The 16134-nt window shown below is 44.2% G+C and overlaps 1 protein-coding gene and 1 long non-coding RNA gene across 5 annotated transcripts in view; one reads left to right on the top strand and one right to left on the bottom strand.

Moving 5' to 3' along the window:
• Positions 1 to 1330: 1330 nt before the first annotated feature.
• Positions 1331 to 2229, bottom strand: LOC134419409 (uncharacterized). The gene is made up of 2 exons (XR_010028037.1): positions 2140 to 2229; positions 1331 to 1691 (listed from the first exon to the last, which is right to left on the bottom strand). It is a non-coding gene; the product is annotated as an uncharacterized LOC134419409 (long non-coding RNA).
• Positions 2230 to 4930: 2701 nt separating this feature from the next.
• Positions 4931 to 16134, top strand: part of PLEKHA7 (pleckstrin homology domain containing A7) — a 144670-nt gene continuing 133466 nt past the window's right edge. For all 4 annotated transcript variants that reach the window (XM_063158550.1, XM_063158549.1, XM_063158547.1 and 1 more), the window contains exons 1-3: positions 4931 to 5022; positions 5123 to 5199; positions 5316 to 5373. In XM_063158550.1, coding sequence (XP_063014620.1) covers positions 4940 to 5022; positions 5123 to 5199; positions 5316 to 5373 — 218 coding nt within the window. In that variant the 5' untranslated portion in view covers positions 4931 to 4939. The remainder of the gene's footprint in view (positions 5023 to 5122; positions 5200 to 5315; positions 5374 to 16134) is intronic.

Below are 16134 nucleotides of genomic sequence, written 5' to 3'. Positions count from 1 at the left end.
AGTGTTGCAGTTTTAGAGTAACAGCACTGGAAATTTTCCAGAAATGTGGATTTGCCTAAAGTCTCCAAGATCTCTTCCCTATTTCCTCTATTGTGTGATTAATGCATTCTTCTACCTCTAAGAATCAATGTATTAATTTCTGGTGTCTTGAGCATTTACCACTGCTAAAAGGGAATCACACTGCACAATCCTGAAGAACAATGTGGTTGCACAACCTATATTTCAGTATAATCAGACAATGAACTGCTCTGAAATTGTCTTGCAAATTAATCCGTCTCACCATGAAACCTTTCATGATTTTAATTCTCAGCTGTTCCAAGCAGAGCTGGAAAATCATGCTAAAAGGCATAATACATGTTTTGCAGCTAAAGGGCTGAATACATGGTTTGCATTATGGCTTATAAGCTTTCTTAACCAGGATTTAATAATTCAGATTCATTACTCTTCAAATGATTTGCCTCTGTCTGGCCTCACACCTTTTATAAGTCGTGCTTATGCTTTATAAAATATACAGGTCAGGATGAAAAAGTCATAACTAGCAGGCTTTTCTATGCATTGTAGCTCATTTAAGCTTCCTGAAATAGCAGCAGCTTTTGCCCTCTAAGATCATCAAATTCAATAGTATTGAATTTTCTGAAAAATAGGAAATAGATCATTAGAGTACACACCATGCTGAAATCCAGCTGTGATTCTCTAACCTTTTAGACACTGGATCTAATTGTGACTGAAGGAAATGATACCTTTTTTTTGTGGTCCTCATATACTGTCTCCAGCATTATTTGCAGGTTCCTACTCCATGTTTTGTTGAAAAGTTATAGCTTATGAAAGGTTGAAAAAGTGCAGGGAAACGTGCAGACCTAAATGGTGCAAGGAGTGGGGGTGTGTGTAATTGAAGTGGAAAAAAGAGGAAATGAGAGTGTTGGGATGTTGCCACTGCCAGGGTGAAGCTGGGTTGTCAGGGCAAGGGCTGAAAAGAAAGGGATGAGGTAGAAAAGATGTTCATATTAATGGAGTTTATTCTGGAAACAGCAAGGGCATGGAGTGGTAGGAAAAGGGTAATAGTTTTATACTGAAAGAGAGCAGGTCTGGAATATATATTAGGATTAAATTCTTTACTGTGAGGGTGGTGAGGCAGTGGCACAGGGTGCCCAGGGAAGCTGTGGATGCCCCATCCCTGGCAGTGTTCAAGGTCAGGTTGGATGGGGCCCTGAGTAACCTGGGATAGTGAAAGGTGTCCCTGTCCCCCAGGGAGACTGGAATGAGGTGATCTTTAAGATCCCTTCCACCCCAAACCATTCTGTGATTCTCTGTTTCAATGAAAGTGCAGACACAGATTTTGGCATACTTTAATGAAGTCATCAAAAAAAGTGTTCCCAGAGGATGCAGACAGAGCAAGGAACATTAGTGACACATTCCTACAAAGCTGTCAAAAGTGAGTTCAAACTTGCAGTGTTCATGATGTCTCCCTGAATTACCCAGTTATCAACAAAGGGAGCCTCAAATATCCTAGCTTTTATTAGACCCTTGTTGAAGACCATATTTCACTTCCTTTAGCTGAGTTCCTGATATTGTGGCCTTAAAGTCCTAATTTTACCCCAAATAGCTTCTTCCAGACAGTGCCTCTAGAGTGCAATGAATGATGGGTAATAGAAAAATGTCTGGTATCAGCCAGGGAGGACTAGATCCAGAGCCTGAAAAAAAAAAAAAGAACAGAAAAACCAGAAGAATCTGGTAATCTTATTAATGAATGATGCCTGGAGGCATTTTTCCTCCAGGGCTCTAAATCACAAACCCACCTCCTGATGAGGCAACACAAATCAGCTTGTGAACTTTTATGAATCTAGACTAAGTTTTCATCTTGATCTTAATTTTGGAATAGAGCTCTGCAAGTCACAGTAAGAAAATGTGCTTTTTCAGTAATGCATTTCTCTGTAATTTGCAGGAGTGTGTGATAATGTGCTAATGCCTCAGGCACCATGATGCATCAACTCAAGATCTGGTCATATGACAACGGTGACAAACTGAAACAGGGAGTTCCTAACCCGATATAATGGAAGTATTTTCACCACAGGTATATGGGAACTAGTTGCTAAGAGAGGCTGTTGCATTTCTGTCCTTGGAGTATTTTCACATTCGTACCTGGACAAAGGCCTGGGCCACTGGTCTAAAATCAATGCTGGCACTGCAGGAGGCTGCACTGGTGACCCCAGTGTCTTTCATTGCAAGAACTGAAGGAAATAATGAAATGGGATCTGGATCCCAACAAACAAAAGAAAGTGATTCTTCAGACACAGCTCAGGTAAGAGGAGCATTAGGAGCACTTTGCTGCTGCTTGGTGATAGAAGCTATGTGGGCTCTAGTCTGGACAGGTTCACAGAAAAGATCCATGAGGAGTTCGAGATGGAAACAGCACCTTGAGCAAGAGCTCAAGCTCTGAGGGGCTCTGAGCCCCCAGGTTCTGCAGGCAAGCACTGGATGCAGGTGCTGGAGCTAAGGAAAAAGCTGGGGAGCTACCCATGACTGCCTGGCTCCTGAGCTCTTTCCTGGCACCTGCTCCTGTAGGGACATGAGAGAGACAGAATATTAGGCTAAACAGACATTTCGTTTTACCCAGCACAGACGCTTTTAGGAGCCACAGTCCAAACCCCAATAATGTTTATTCAATGAAGTTACTATTCATTTGAGGTGGGTAAGCCTGTTTTGTCATGGTGGAGTTAGAAGCTAAATGCAATGAGTTCTTGCAGCTGATGGAGCATGGAAGACTTGCTCCAGAGCATCATGGCAGTGAGTGACTCCAGAGCAAGAGCTGGGCTTAATCTCTTCTCACTGACCTAAACATGCAACAATACTAAGTAACTTGTATTTGATTGACTTTGGAATTGCACTGGGACTGACTTTATTGCAAGTTCTGTGATAACTCACACCTGACCAGAATGACTCAGAATTATTAGGGCTTCTGTGATGGGTTGACACCGGCTGAACATCAGGTGCCCACCAAAGCTGCTCTGTGATTCCCTCTCTTCAAATGGTCAGGGGAGAGAAAATATAATGACAGGCTTGTGAGAGAGATCCCTCACCAGTTCCTGTCATTCTCTGGTCCCAATTCCTCCTTTGTGCTAACTTTTCTCCCTTTTAAAATCCCTTATCCAACACATTGGCCAGCATTGAGTCCATCGTGGATGGCATTGCCTCTGTTGGATGTAAGGGAAGCTTTTGGCAGCTTCTGATAGAAGCCACTCCTGCAGCCCCAACTTTGCCATGGAAACCCAGTAAGGTTAAGAAAAAAAAAAAAAGAAAAAAGGCAGCACGGGAGTTTTGGTATTAGAAGCTTTAACCAAAATTCTGACTTGGGATAAAGGGCTACAAGATACTCTCTACTGCTTTATAACGGGATAAACTGTAATTCAGTGGATTGTTAATGACCATTCCTGGCTGTCAGATGACTCTAGTGTAGTGTGTATATATATACAGTATATACTGTGTATATATACAGTATCTTCTCCAAAAGGGGTCAAAAAGGTATCAAAGCTATCCTGATGCACCAGACCTGCAATGTTGCCTGAAACTGACAGTGAAATAAAGCAAAGTCCTCTCTCTACTGTCTGATGCTGCTTTTCTTGCCTCGTGCTTTCTGATGATTTATTTTGGTTATTTAGAAGGAAAAGCAAACGTTGTCATTTTCCCTGTACTGCAGCACTCTGCCCTCTTACACTCTCCTACTGCATGCTGGCGTTCTCCCTGTCCCCCACAGCCCTGTCCTCAGTTGGTCTCCTCTGTTTTTCTTCACTAACCCGACCCCAGTCAGACCCACCTACCCTTTCCCACCTCTCTTTACAGCCTGTCTTTCCCGTTTAACACTCTCCTTTCATGCCAAGCCTGCCGATGTCCCATTTCCTGCCTTTAGGATCCCTCTGTCTTCCCCAGTATCAGAACGGCACGAACCCCACAGAGCCGTGCCTGGCTCCGCCGCTGCTGCCCTCATAGAAAGAGGAATTTCTGCACCCTGAGCCCCTGAATTGGCTCTGCCAATCCTGCTGCAACTCGCACTGGGGCCAAGCCAAGGCGCTGGCCAGGACTGCCCACCTGGCAGCCATCCCTGCTCTGCTGGCTGGCGCTAGGATGAGAGTGAGAAACCTACGGGCTCTGCTGCAGGGCACACCGCTCCTTGCTCGTCCCATCCACTCTGTCCCAAAACCACATTCTGAGTGACTGGAGCACTTCAGCCGGAGCATCCCCACACAGCACAGCAGCACCAGGAAGGGTTTGATCTGACGGATAGCCGGCCCAGCCCCACTGAAGTGCACGGAGCGGGCTCCCTCACGTTACCCTCCTGCCTGCCCTAGGTCATGGATGAGCACAGGGGCTGGCACAGCTCCCTCCCGGTGCCGGGGACAGCTCTGTTTTGTCGGCCGGCTGCTGCTGCTGCGTGTGTGCCATGTTTGAACCTCGGCGCCCCCGTGCCCTGTGCCAGAGGTTCAAAGTCCCCGCGGCCTGTCCGTCCCTCCTCACCTGGCGCCGCGGGGAGCGCGTCCCCGGGGCACGGCGGCAGCCAGGTGCGCTCACACCTGTACATCCCCCGGGCTCCGGGAGCGGGCCGGGACAATCCCGGTCCCTCCGTCGGGCGGAGAGCGCCTGCGGGGATGGACGTGCGGCTCCCGGGCGCCGGCCGGCGGGGGTGCCCGCGGGGGCCGCAGCGCCGCGCCGGGGCCGGCAGCCCAGGCGGGGCCGGGGGGCGGGCGCGGGGCAGCGGCGGACAAAGCCGGGCGGCAGCACCGCGGGCTCCCGCTCCCGCCGCCGCGGCCTCCCGAGGGGCGGGAGGTGTCGCCCCCCGCCCGCGCCGCGGTGGCGCTGCCGAGCAGGGCCGGGCGCCGGGCGCCGAGCAGCGCCGGCCGCCCGCCCGCCCGCACCCCCGCCCCGGCCGGCGGCGCGCACGGCGAACATGGCGGCGGCGGTGGGGCGGGACACTCTACCTGAGCACTGGTCCTACGGCGTCTGCAGGGACGGGCGCGTCTTCTTCATCGAGTAAGGGGCAGCCGCGGGAGGGGCGCGGGGGCAGCGCGGCCCCGCCGCCGCCGCCGCCCTGCTCGCTAACAGGTGCATGTTTTCCGCTTCTCCCTCGCAGCGACCTGACCCGCCGCACCACTTGGCTGCATCCGCGCACCGGCGAGCCCGTCAACTCCGGCCACATGATCCGCTCAGGTGGGTGCCCGCGGCCGGCGCCCCCTCCTCCGGGGCCGGGAGGCTCCGCGGGCGAAGTTCTCACCCCTCCTTCCCGCTCTCTCTCTCTCTGTTTCCCCGTCCCCCGTGCCTTGCAGACCTGCCCCGCGGATGGGAGGAGGGGTTCTCGGAGGAGGGCGCCAGCTACTTCATCGAGTGAGTACCGGCTCCCGGCCCCGCGCCGACCGCCCAGGGCCGGGGGGCGCTGCCGGCGCGGCCCCGGCCCCGGCCCGGCTCAGCCCGGCCGCCCCCGCAGCGAGCCCGCACGTCCGCCGCGCTCATCGGTGACCCGCACCGGGATGCGCCCTGCCAGCGGGAAAGTTGGCTCCGGGCGCGGCGGGATGCGCGATCCCCCCAGCCGCGCTCCGGCGGTGGTCAGCAACAGGTTTCCTTGGAGGCGGCACTTGAGTTTTCCCTGTTTGTTTGGGGTTTTTGTGTGTGCGTTTGTTTGCGAGCCGGCTGCTCCCCCCCTCGCCAATATTGACGGTGAGGTTTGCGGCAGGTGGAGCGTTGCCGGGCTGAGCGCCGGCCGAGGTGGAAGGTGAATGGTGGTTTTGTTATTTTAAATGGCTCGTGGCTGTGGACGCAGCCCCGGGAAGTTTTGCAAGTGAAAGGATTCCAGTGTCTCTTCCCGGAGACGGGGCTGAGCGAATGAAGTTGCCTTGCCAGGGCTGGTGGTGGCTGTCGGGATCTTTCATGTGGCGTTTCTTGTTCGGAGAGCAATTACCGGCAGGGATGTGCTGCTTATTGAGGTGCTTTTATTCTATGAGATGCAAGCGTGTTGCAGTAAAGTAGGATAACTGAGAGAGCTTCTTTCAAACATCGCAGATATAAGGTTTTTACAAAGACAAACACCGATGTAAAAGTAGAGATTTAATCAAATGAGTAAAACTCTGGTACATCTTGGATCTAGAGTCACGTGTCACGTGTGGTGCCTTTGCGTTTTCCCTTGCAAATCGGCATGCCTGACAAATTTAATGGAACCACCAGAAAAGGACTGGAAAATGCTCAGACTATCTCGTTGCTCCAGTGCAGAACTCCCAGGTTGTTGAGTACTGCCCCAATAACTGCTGACAGCAGTGTCACAGTTGTCCAGTATTGAAATGCCTGCAGTCTACCCCAAGATCTTTGGGTAACTTGAGGTTTTAGTGAATATCAAACTTCCAAACCATACTGGGCTGGGTGAAGGAGCAATTGACTGAAAGCATAACAAATGTCTCACATGTAGGATGTTTGTTAAATAAAATTCCAGATGATCCTAAAATGTCCCTTTTTTGCCTAAAGTGGAGGAAAAAAGGGCATTCAATCTTCATTTGTCTGAGCCAGAGAATTCCTAACAGTGCTGGGCTGAGCAGATAGTTTTGCCCTTGACTCTTGAGGAGGCAGTAGCAAAGCATTGGAGAGCAGCTCAATAACACTTAGAGCTGCCACCCTTTATCAATGGCCAGTGTGTTGAAAGGAAGGAATAAAAGTTCTGCTGGTTGCACAGGCCAGAGATGGAACTCTAAAATGTCCAGTCTGTTAAAGGTACTGCAAACAGATCCTTTACATGGGTACATAAACTTTTAAGTGTAGGAATACATCTGTTTGTTTTGCTGTCTTTTCCAGAAACTTACTAGTGCAACTTTGCAACAGCTTAAATTCCTCTTCCCAACTGCTCTGTTTGGAAGACCATCTCTTATCTTCTTTGTCAGGCAGCTGCAAAACTTTTGATTTCTGATCCATTGAATTAGAGTTCTGTGCAGTGCATTTTCATAACTTGTGCTAATAGTGCTCTTTACCTTGGGCTGGAACAGCTGCAGGAAATGAAATGAGGAATGGAGTGTGCTCATTTTACTGAGCAGTTTAATAAACTCAGTCATCTTTAGCCAAGCAAGGTTTTGTGAGGAGACAAGGCAACGTTTTAACATAAATCTGTTCAGTTGAACTGCTTGAGAGCAAAGATCCTCCTGATATGGAATGCAATATTTAACTCCTCAGCAGCGATACTTCCCCCAGCACTGCTCTAACCTCTCTGATTTCAGCTCAGAGGCTCCCTGAGCCTAGTGGAATTTCTCAGTTTTTCTTCCATGAGCATACTGAGCTCTTGTTGGGCTCCTGTAAACATCCGTATCCTTAGATGATGATTTCCATACCTCACTGCTCTGTTCATTCCTCCTGTGTTGCTTCCATGTGATGAGCTCTCAGCTTACAGAAAAGGTTACTGGTCCCTAAACGCATGATTTCACATGATGTACTCTTAAATTGCATTTTCTGGCATACCAGCTCTCAAAAGCCATGAACATTCCTGGATAACTACCCACCTATCTCTGTACTGGTGACAGTTCCAGTATGGTGTTGTCTACAGAAATTTCACAAACACATTGTTACTCCTTGGATACTAATTTACTGAAGGGTGTCAGGAGGAACATTCCAAGTAACCCCTCTCCCTTGTGGTAATTTCCACAATTAATACAACCTATTGTAGTTTAACCACATGGGCCATTTAATGGATCTTGTAAATCTTATTTCTCTAATGAAATTAAAAGTATTATGAAGTATTACTGCTGTTTTAAATAACTTCAATCAAACATTTTATTTAAACATATACAGGCTAACTCTACTTACCTAACTGATTTCTAGTACAGACATCATGAAAATATTAGATAAAATATTGGATGTGCATTGTCTTTGACGTAAAAAACTTATGAAACCTTATGTCCATTTACTTCCATTTATTGCTTCTTTCGATACTGTGGACAAACTTGAGACATCATATAGTAAAACAAAGGTTTGAAACCTTAAAGTTATCATGAAGTCATCACATTTCACTCATCATAAAGTGAAACAAAGGTGGTCAAGCTTCATATCAAAACCAGGTAAGTTTTTCTCCCCTTTCCACCTAACAGGAGTTTAGAAATTTCCTAAACTCCACTTCTGTTGGGTAGAAGCTTTCCAAATGAACGTGTTGTGGTTTAGAATGTTTGTTGGAATGTTTTGGTTTAGAATGTTCTGTGGTTGGGCAGCTGTCCTGTAGTGGAAGGGGTGCTGTTTTCCCTTTGGTTATTTACATGAGGTGCTTGTCTGAAATCACATTCACTCTTTGCCTTGTTTTGCTCGACTAAGCAAGCCAAGTTCTTTGTGCATCCCTTTAAGAAGGGCTCTCCATCTGTTTGGTTCTCCTGTGGTTCTTCTCTGCACCTCTTGCAGTATGAAGTCATCTTTGTTGCATGTGAGTGAACAGAGTCCTCTGCTTTTGTGAGGCTCTCAAACAACAAAAGTGCTTTCTTGGCTTCAAAAATTTCTCAGTTTTCTGCACTTTAGGTTGTTTACCTGTTTAGGGAAGACACCCACACTGACAGCACATGTGAATGCTGCCAATTGGCTGAAACATGCAGGTCTTTCTTTTTCTTTACTGTTTTAAATTTTAAGAACTGTAATTTAAGTTAGGAGACTACGTTCCAGTTCTTCCCATTTATGCTCATACATATCTTTGCAAATGATTTTCTCTGTTCTTAATGTTCCTCAGGTTTTCTTGATAGTGGCAAACCCTGTTAGGGCAGTGCTGTCTCTTATCCTAAAATCAGTAAATAAAACATTAAATAAGTGATGTATAAACTGATTCTTCCGGATCTCCATGTAGTAGTCTTTGAAAGTATCATGGTTGCCACATTTTTTGAGTGCTGAACACAGCTTGCACTACACTTTTCCATCTCTGTTTTTGTTTGTTTACTGAAGTTTTTCAAATACTTTGTGTTTTGTGGGGCAAGTGCTTTATGGGAGAGTCCCTGCAGAAAGCTTGTTGCTGAGCATACGTGGAGCTGAATGAGCACTGGACAGCACTGGCTCTGGTTTGTTTCTGGTGCTTGGGTTGCTGATGTGAAATGGTAATTGTGGTTGGCAAACTCTTTGTGGGGAAGGAGATGGGACATGCAGGAGGGCAATGATGGTGGTAAAGCAGTGCATGTGTGCATTACAGTGCAGGTTTTCCTTTCCATTTGCTTCTCTTTTCCTGGTCGTCCAAAAGACTTGGGGAAGTTGGAAAGCTTGAGAAGTGTAGAATGCTTTTTTACTACCCTCTTACAAAGATTGAGGTGGCTGTTGGTGTGAGAGGATCTGTTCTTGCAGGGTTAGATACCTAACTGGCTTGTATTTAAATATGTTAAAATGTGTACTGCTGCTACAGAGGTTCTTTTTGAAAGCTGCAATGGTATTGCATATCTGAAAGGTAATCATGCATTCAAATTGTAGCCTAAAATTAGGAACAAAAAAGTAGAAATCAGCACTTAAATATCTCAAGTTAACATTTTATTTGTTTCTGAAGTCAGTTTCCAGTTCAACTTGGCCTCTTCTTTGAGTAACAAAGTTGATGTGCAAGAAACAAACCCATGAAATTGGCATAGCAATAGTCAGTAACTGTTTGCAACTGTTATTCTTTAATTCTTGTATTTAGCCTGTACTGTGTGTAGGAAATATGCATGGTATGTGTTTCAAGTGTTTGGAAATAGCAAGAGAGCAAAGCACACTAAACAAAGTCTGCCTTTTTAACTTTGGTTCTGCTGTGCCAGGCATGTACATTCACTGAAAACCATACAGGAGCTCAGATTCACCCACAGTGGGCTACAGGTGATACCCAATGATTGTTTAATCACAGAGCCCAAAGGGGAAGAGACCATCTGGATTATTGAGTTCAGTCCTTTTGATTATCTCAGAAGATTGTTTATAATCTCATTAATAAATTTAATCAACAGGTTTTTTCTTCTGCCCTGCAGAAATTCCTGTCTTTTCCACTCTTAGTAAGATGTTGAAAACAGAATCATTTTTTGTGGCTGTTTAGGTGGGCTAAAACACTGTGTACTGTAGGTGTTCCTTGACCTGCTGTAAACAAATTATTATTTCTTGCTCTGTTCTCCATGATGGTTATTCCTGCAGAAGTAAAAGATACTGGAGCACTTAGCTGCTGTAAGGAATAGTGATGACCCTCATGATGAGGTCCTCATCTGTGTAGATGATGTTCCTTGTGTGGTTCATGACCCTGTGTTTAGATAAAAGGTAATGTATAAGCAAGTACATGAACTGACATGAAACCCACCTGTGAGGTTGGGTTCACCTCACCGTGTCACTGCTGTGCATGGCCAGTTTGAGTTCCTGGAGTGGAATAGGGTAGCTGGAACCACGTGTGAACTTCACCAAAAGTGATATGTTCACACCATCTCTAGAAAATGTGAGGATAGTCTCTGGTGAAATGAATGGGTTTTGTGTGAACGGGTTTTGTGCGGGTTTTGTGGAGTTTTTGTGGGTTTTGTCGGGGGGTAACTTTTAGGGAAAGAAGCCTGGAGTGGCTCCTGAGCAAGGGGCAGCGGATCTAGTTTGGTTAAGCCTGGGAGCACCAAGTGCAGCAATGTGCATTCTGGCCACCAGCAATAGCCCACGGGCAGGAGTTGCCCTTGAGTGGGATTGAGTGGGTCTGGACTTCCCGGAGGTAATCTGTACGGATGGAAAAGCGGGTGTGGAATGGAGAAGTGGAAGAAAAATGCCAGAAGTGGCTGATGGGGTGAGAGGCGAGGGTCGGGAAGCTGCTGTCCCATCCCGCAGTTCTGCGGGAGCGATCCATGGTCTTCAGCGGCCTCTGCTGGCTCCTGGCAGCAGGAGGAAAGCTGGGGAAAAACCCTGCTGTTCTTCCTCTTCTCATCTCAAATTTTCTTGGCAGAAAGTTTGAGCTGTGAGAAAGCAGAACTATACACAGTGAAAGTAACTCTCGCTGCTTGTACGGATTTCTCTCTGTCTCTCTTTCTTGTCCTTTGTTCTCCCGCGTTGGGTTTGCTCAGACAGCCTGTTTATTACATTTTGTTGTCCTGGATTGTGAGCAAAATTGAGCTGGGAATATAGGATCTGCTGGTTGGGTGCAGTAGCTGTGTTTCATTCCAGCTAGTGGAAACAATTCCGTGTCCTTTTTGATGGCGGTAAAAATGGGAGATCACTCATTAATGAGTGGGATAAATGCTGATGGATTTGTGCTAGGGCAGGGAGGGCCAGCAATTGCAGAGAGCAAAGGAAGGGCTTTGTAGTCCAGCTCCCAGAAAGTGGGAAAAGGATACTTTGTGCATGGTGCCTGAATTTCAGAGTGCCCTCTAGAAGGGCAGGCTTGGAACCGTGCCTAAGGAAAATGCCGTGTGTGGTTTGGTTCAGCAAGGTATGTGAATGAAGAGGGATGTGGTGTGCATTCCTTAGGGGAGGGAGGAGCACCTAAGGGAAGGTGCTGGAGTTTGTTTGTTTTTAAAGCAAGACTGCGCCACAAAGTACTTAGCTTGGTTCACTAATCTGTGTTTGCCTTTATTCCAAGATACACACATGTTAGAAAACTAAATTTGGACTTCTTGAAGAGGCCAGCAAGGATAACACACACTTAGAGTGAGATGCTTTTTTAGGTGTTGAATGCTTCTGGAAATCCAAGTTTTCTGGGAGATGGAGCAACATTCTTTTGTTCTGATTGGGATTATGTGGCTTCCTTGTGTTGTAGCTCAGAAACAAAGGCATCAACTGGTTATTCAAAGCTGCCAGCCTCCACATTTTGTTTACTACACATTCCAGCTTTTTGAACATTAATGTGTAAGAAAAGCTTCATTCATTCAGCCTCTTTCCTAAAGCACTGTCCAGTTCTGCATTCCTTGGATCTGTGCAGGAGAATGTCTGTGCCTTTTTACAGAAGGTATATATGGCAGTGAGGGTTTCAATATTTCTGAAAGTCTGTCTAAAGATTAAGCATAAATACAGTCATACAGCTGTGCTGGGCAGGTGTTGCTGTAGTCTTAAAAGTAGTTTTCATAACCTTGAGTTACATTTCAGACTCATTTTACACCTGTGCAATATGCCTGTCACATCAGATGAGGAAACAATTTATTCAACACTTTTAATTTTATTTTATTAATTACCCATTGTCTGCCAGAAAAGAGAGAATCTCAAATATTTGGGACAGCAGAATCTTGATATTAATGCTTCGTGTTTTGTTTGAAGAAGGTTGCTTCTTCATTCTATCAGTAGTAAACTCTAGCTACTGGACCTAGTTAGAAGGACTGCCTGTCTGCAGGCAAATACATTGTGCAGGATGTTCTTGTGTTTTATAATGGAGGAAACACAAAGGTACCTTTTCTCAGGCAGGTCTGGCAATCCTGAGCAATCTTAGCAAGTGCTTCAGAGAAAAGAGAAGCCTTATGTAGCTGTGAAATACATGGGTTCTATACCCTGCATTTTCCCATCATTCCACTTGCTGCAGATGGATTATACTAAAATGAGTTTTAACCTCACTGCTGATCCAAGTTTGCTGTCATCTCAAATATTTACATTTCTTTGCTACAGATTAAATGTACTGCTCCAGTACTGCAGTGCTGGATCTCTGCAAAGACTGGCTTGAATAAATGTGGGATCGCATTTATTTAATATCACATCCAATTCTAGTCAGTATGACTGTAGACTCTGGTTTGCTGCTAAATCTAATTTGTTTCATCTTTGCCTTCTAGATGTGCTTTTTAAACTTCTAAAATTTTTTTATTATGGCCTTGGTTTGGATAACAGTGATAGATGGGGCATTTTATTTATAGCTTAATTGTCTTTTCCTACAGCATTATTAGACTGTTTTACAAGGTCTGCTCTATGTCCTTAGAAGCAGAACTTTTAATTTAAAAGCAGATTTGTAATTAAAGATGTTAAAATCCAAGAAAAATCTGATTAAGCACCCAACCCTTCTCTTTTTGATTGCCTGCCACGGAGTACTTGGCAAGAATGTCACTGACTTGTCTAGACAGGTAAAAAAATCTTGTTACCAATACATAGTAGGTATGTGCTTTTCTGCCTGAAGTTTTGTGTTTAAACCCTTGTTTTCCTTATTGCTTATCTGCACCTTTAAAGATTTTATCTTTAGTTTAATAAAAAGTACAACCGAAACCACCAAAACTTTTAAAATGAGATTGGGATGCACTGCTGAAATGAAGTGTTTGAGTAATACTGGATTTTATTTACAGTTCTTTGTCAAGTGAGGACTTTTATTATATTTTTATTTACTTACCAGAGACCAAATATCCTGAATTAAAAGCTGACTGAAGCATTTGAAAATACACATTAATTCTGCAACATGCAGGCGACTTTTTTGAGGAGCTCTGTATAGACTCTGTAAAATATGAGTGAGCAGGAAAGCTGTTGTTAATTTTCTGTTTTATTTATTCTAAAAATATGTAGTTATTGCCTTTTGCAAGTTGCATATTTGTTTCAAAATGTCGTAGTTTCACATTCATCTTCAAAGTGGCAAAGTGCTTGAGCAGCAATTTTCACTCAACTTTCACATTTATTGTTCTTTGCTTTTTGCAGTTACTTTTTTGTTCTTTTTCTAGGGAGAAGGAAGATTTGCTTTGATTAGCTTAGGAAATTGATACCAGTGTAAAGGAGAGCAATGAGAAGATAAAGGCAGTGTTTGTCTATCAAGCAGCATAAATCAGAGGCCAAAAGCTAAAGTAATTATTTTTTAAAATGTGTGTCTTTTTAAGCCAATTTTTGGATGTTTTAAATGTGTGCTCTGCCTGTTAACCTCTGAGTGCTTGAGTCAATGCCTGCTTTGAATCAAAGAAAATAACTGGGCCTTATCCTAATACCTGGAATAATAGATCTGTTTGATCTTTTGCAGCAAAATCTTTAAACACATCTGGAGACAGAACTGTGCTAATGGGTGTGATTCATTTTATGTAATTTTCACTGGCTGGTAAAGCAGTCACATTTTCTGTACCTTTTGCTGAAGATCAGGAGTTATAACATTAGCTGTCTGCAGGGTGAGATAACACTGACAAAATCTGGGTGTAGGCAGTTGTTCCACAGAGGACATGGTGATTCAAGGCCATGTTGAATCTCCTGGACAAAATTAAAATTAAATTAATAAAAATTAGCTGCAAGATGTTGAAATCAATTTTTCTTAGATGACAGTTATCAAACACTTGATATTTATTGTTGCCATCTCAGAATATTAGCCTTATTTTAAAATTATTTTACTGGAAGAGTGGAATTCATGAACATGCAATTTTTTAAATGTAAAGTCTTTGCTGGCTTTCCAATTAAGGCAATTATATTGTCAAGTGGCTTTTGAGCAGATGTTTTAATTTCTGTCCTTGGAAATCATGGATTAATGCTGTTGTTTAAATGCTACTTTTGTGCTTTACTTTTTCAGCACATAAATACTTGACTGCCTAAAACTATTTCACTTAGTGATCAAATTTATTCCTTCAACACTGCATTTTATTATTCCCAGTATTCAATTTTAAATAGCCTAACCACTTTACTTTTGCTCTTCCAGTTGGCTTTGTAGTGAGGTGCAGTTTGAACTCATAAAAAAAAAAAAAAAAAGTCAATGACTTATTTCTCATGTGAAATCATTACATGAAATTCTTCAAATGAAGAGATTACAGGTAAAAGTTGGGCTTTGATATACTCATTTCACAGGATATTTAGTCCTTTCAGTTGAAATGTGGAATGATAAATCTTGACTTCAGTGGAGTGTATCAGTGTAATAGATATTTTCCAGTGTCTGGTTTTTCTCCCCTTATTGCTAACTTGCCTAAGAATGTGGCCAGTTAAATCTCTGGATCAGGAGTCCTTCTTGAGAGTTGCATTTCCCTGCCTTCCCTGTAGAATACTGACTTGTCAATTCAATTGTCACTTTCAGTATTCCCTGGAGAATATTGAATTGTTTCTGGAAATACTGAGACACCAGAATGGTGGAAGGGAAATTGAAATTACTGAGGTCTGTCTATGACAGCATCCTCTGGGAAAGAAGTAAAACAGCATTCACTTTTATGACTTTAGGTATGTTTCCTTGGTGTGGCATGTGATTGTTGGGCATGAAATTTGGGTTTTGCTTCTGCATTCTCCTTGGAGTTGAAGGATTAAAAACTATTTCAGGTAGAAGCAGAAGTCACAATTAACATTACTAACCCAGAGCATCTGGTGTCAAGGTTAAACACAAGTTATTAAAATACCTGATTAAGGCATTTAAACATAATACCCAGTATTTGCTGAGCAGGAGCTGCTGTACTGATGCAGAGTAGTTCTTGCTGAGAGATTTACAAATAATATGAATTTTTAAAGTCTGGTGGTTTCTCTTTCACTGGGCAATTTGAAGTGTTGCAACGATATTGCTGGTTTTCCAGGTGATCCAGAGGTTTTTAGGAGAATTGTCTTCAAATTTTACATGAGGTTGAAATTTTAAATAACTCTTGTGCTGGGTGGACTTCTGCACAAGGAACACATCTGAAAACTCTATTACCAGCAAAGGATCTTTTTTTGAAGTGTCCCATTGAAATATGGGACTGTACAATTGCATGTTTTCTCCTAGCTCTGCAAGAAAAGAGTAGTGACATTGCACAATGGTGGGTTTGTCTTTGCTGGAGAGCTTCAACAACATTTCTGCACTAAAGGAAACATCTGCTCCTTTTAGTGACTACAGCAAGGAATCACTTAGATTGGAAACAAAACTTCAGATCATCAAGTCCATCCATTAACCTGGCCCATCATTAAATCATGTCCCAAGTGCCAATGAATTTAAATATGCCCAGGAATGGTGACTCAACTGCTTCCCTGGGCAGCCTGTTCCAATGCTGGATGACCCTTTTGGTGAAGTAGTTTTTTCTAATATCCAATCTAAATCTCCCCTAGTTCATCTCGAGGCCATTTCCTCTTGTCCTGTTGCCTGTTTCTAGGAGAAGAGGCTGACCCTCACCTGGCTACAGCCTCCTCTCAGGTGGTTAAAGAGAGCAGTAAGGTGTCCCATAAGCCTCTTTTTTTCCAGGCTAAACACCCTCAGCTACTTCCCATAAGACTTGTGCTGCAGACCCTTCCCCAGCTGTGTTGCATTTCTTTAAATGGGGAAGGTGGGATGGATCTCAGCTGTGACTTTGCTGT

The sequence above is a fragment of the Melospiza melodia genome, chromosome 6 (assembly GCF_035770615.1).
Source record: "Melospiza melodia melodia isolate bMelMel2 chromosome 6, bMelMel2.pri, whole genome shotgun sequence".
Lineage (NCBI taxonomy): Eukaryota > Metazoa > Chordata > Aves > Passeriformes > Passerellidae > Melospiza > Melospiza melodia.
The sequence above is the reverse complement of the archived record's forward strand: the minus strand, read 5'-3'. Positions and strand labels throughout refer to the sequence as shown.